The sequence below is a fragment of the Bactrocera latifrons genome, unplaced genomic scaffold, assembly GCF_001853355.1.
Source record: "Bactrocera latifrons isolate USDA-ARS-PBARC rearing strain unplaced genomic scaffold, ASM185335v1 scaffold_579, whole genome shotgun sequence".
In the NCBI taxonomy this organism is placed as follows: Eukaryota; Metazoa; Arthropoda; class Insecta; order Diptera; family Tephritidae; genus Bactrocera; species Bactrocera latifrons.
In genome coordinates, this window is record NW_017537244.1 from 40,814 (window position 1) to 44,258 (window position 3,445).

Here is a 3,445-nt window from a genome sequence, read left to right on the forward strand (position 1 = left end):
ACGAACACCAAACTCTATAAGTCACTCATTATTCCCATCCTGCTATGTATGTATATGGTAATGAGGCATAGACAATGACATCATCTAATGAGTTTTCGAGGGAAAGGTTCTACGGAAGATTTATGGTCCTTTGCGCATGAGCTCTTACAACAACATTGAAATAGTTCAGCGAATTAAAAGACACCGGCAAAGCTGGCTAGGTTGTGTTGTCCRAATGGACGAAAACACTCCAAMTCTGAAAGTATTCGACGCAGTACCTGCYGGGGGAARCAGACGAAGAACTCCAATCCGTTGGAAAGATCAAAAGTTTAATTACCATTTTACCAAATTACCAAAATAATACAAAATCGTATTGATATTGTGATCTTTTCCACAATTTGTCAMCGTAAATTAACAAAGTCTAATTAAGCCTCTCTACACACTTCAATGAGAAATTACAGTGGTTTATAAACACAAAAAACATTGAACGCGAGTTTATTTCTAAGCAAGAGTTTATTTATAACACACAAGCCGATAAACTCGAGGTTGTTTACAAACATAAAACACTAAACTCGACTTTATGTCTCAACGTAAAGATGTTGAAAACCACTAACTTGACACCAATTAATTYAATTTTATTGACCTCACACACTACATAAGGAACATATACACCACATAAAACTAATACACAACTTTAAGATCACTTCAACATCATTGACATCGCTTATCATTAGTAATCACCATCGCTTAGCGACTCAGTCTTAACTTGCACCCCGGTGGGCGAATGTTGRGCATGCCAGTATTCAAAGCTTTGCGCCAGATCYTCCACATCGTCATCGCCACATTCAATACCAACCTCCGGTTCCGTTGGCCTATTGCTAATGCCACCACTCGCAGCAGCAACTGCATCAACATCACGAGCACCACCACCACCACCACTATCTTCACCCGCATCCGCATCGTCCATCCACTTGCGCTTCAACATTGGCTTATCACGTTTATAACGCTTCATATTGCAGAATTTCACATAGATTTTGCCACGTTTCTCGGTGCGATAGTATTCCAACTTTTCGCTGGGGAAGAGCTGCAATATCTGCTGCTCCAAATTATGACTAACACGCAGTGACAAATGATATTCATTCATATCGAAGAAATTCACTATCAACTGTATGAGCAACGTACGATGGACATTCATAAAATGCTGATGCTGCTGGTAGTATTCGAGTAGTGAGAGACCCTTAAAACCCGACGATTTCAGTATGTGCAATAGCGGACCGTTGTCAACTTCTTCCTCGTCCGTGTCGTTGATAAATTGGAATTGTGGCGCTAAACGTGTGACACCACCACCACCACCACCACTAGCTGTTGTTGCGGTTGGCATTGCTGTTGTTGTTGTTGCGTTAACTGACAACGCATTCGTTGGMGGCTCCGACATAATGCCGTCGTCCAGCATGCTTGGCTGACGTGTCAGCTGTGGCATATCACGCAACGCATCCTTAACGGGCGCCAACGGCGGCGGCGTCTTACTCTGTGTCGGCATTTTAAATAACATCTCTGACGTATTGGTCGCTACGTTGACGCAACGCACCGCCGCAGTATTCGTAGCACGTGTTTGCATACTTTTATGAACCGTTATCACCTCGCTTGCTGTTGCTGCTGGTGGTGGCGTGGTGGTATGTGGCAAGTGCGTTGTGCGCGCCAGCATGTGGCACAGCGTATAATGTTGGCAGTGATTTGGTGCGCTGGCAGGCAGCAATGGTTGATTTTGATCACGACGCCAACGCTCAAAGTAATATTCAAAGCGTATGCGTGTGCCTAACTTGTAGGAATGTAAGAGTTCGCCGATGTGRTGGCATTTCATCATTTTCAGTTCGTCGATGCCGATGTTTTCGTCTGTTGGAGAGGGAGCGGGAGGGAGGTGTATGAAAAAGCTTAAAATTGTTTTATTGTTAGTGTTTGCTTGTTTAGCGGTAATACCTTGAAATTGTGATAATAACTCGGGTAAGCCCCAGCTATTTAATAAGGTCTTCAGTGCAGCTGAGTCCAACATTTTCACTTTATAGCGGCTGAAATGATGAATTGAAATTTTTTATGAAAATCATCTTATGGCATTTTGTTATGAATATGTGTGTATAGGCTTACCGATATTTCTGTCACTTTTATATAATCAATTTATGTATGTACTTATCATCAAAACCATTTTTCGAACGAATTCATCACTACTAAAAGTTACGAAAKACATACACACGTAATCATACTCATATCCACCTTTTTACCCACTCCCGACTAGAAATCAATTATTTGTTATTATCTTTTTGTGCACTGAAAAAAAAAATATCAAACAATTATTTTGTAGTTAATGTACTATACTTCCAGCCAGAGCGAAAGCGTGCATTCAACTAAACCAGAAGTAAAATGCTACATCCAAACCGCACAACAGTACATATATACATATACATACATATGTATGTACGTGTGAATGTATGCAAATACAACTATACACAACARTTCATCTTTTCAATGAATGCCCACTCACCAAATACATCAAGCTGSCTTCTTCTATTCAATGTAGCTTCTAGTTACACAATGCTGCTGAGTATTCTATAGCGCTCTCTTTYGCCCAYAGACGCATTGAATATGCATTAAATWATTCKAGAAGTAAGAGAAGAAGACGAAAATTTATTCATTATACATTTTGTTTTTGCTCGATTTTTCACTCAACGTTACGTATGTATATTCATAATATTTCTCAGCAGCAGTACAGTTATGTCTGTTTGCGACTCTACAAACATTCTATACATACATATATACTTTGTACTATACATATGTAAACAGCTGGTATGTACTTACATATGTATTRAGGCAAACCAAACATTTTACTAAAGTCATAAACATAATTTTAATCAATTTTATTCAAAAATGTATACAGGGCATCTTGATGTAGCCGCATTCATGTACATACATACATATATATGTACATACTCTGGTATGTACGTGTGTGATTTGCACACTTTACGTAGCTGGAATATGTTTAGCGCTTTGTTAGCACTAGATACTGTCTAAACGCATTTTTATGTAAAAATATATGAATGTATGTACATACATATGTTTGTATGGAGATGAGTAAACTTAATGTTCWTGCGTTCTGTTCGTTGGTTCGTATACACGATGTATTTATTCATTTGCATCGTCACTCGGTACAGTGGGCTGCAATCAAGCGAAAGGTGTTTATGAAAGAGTTAGTATATATTAAATACACTGAGCTGAAAGCCTCTGTAGCTAGTGCTCCTTATGTTTAATGTATAATAATAATTRTATTATAATTTTACAAATAATAAATAAATAAATAAATAAATATACATACATATGTATATATTTATATTATTTATACTTGAAAAAATAATAAGAACAAGAATAATACATTATTAAATTATTTAAGTGTCCCTATCCACAATAAAGGAGGCCC

At 38.0% G+C, this 3,445-nt stretch overlaps 1 protein-coding gene across 1 annotated transcript; it reads right to left on the reverse strand.

Moving 5' to 3' along the window:
* Positions 1-473: 473 nt before the first annotated feature.
* LOC108974664 lies at positions 474-2,365 on the reverse strand. The gene is made up of 3 exons (XM_018942645.1): positions 2,122-2,365; positions 1,957-2,045; positions 474-1,872 (listed from the first exon to the last, which is right to left on the reverse strand). The coding sequence occupies exons 2-3, from the start codon at positions 2,027-2,029 to the stop codon at positions 710-712; spliced, it is 1,236 nt and encodes a 411-aa protein (XP_018798190.1). The 5' UTR covers positions 2,030-2,045; positions 2,122-2,365; the 3' UTR covers positions 474-709.
* Between the last annotated feature and the right edge of the window lie 1,080 nt (positions 2,366-3,445).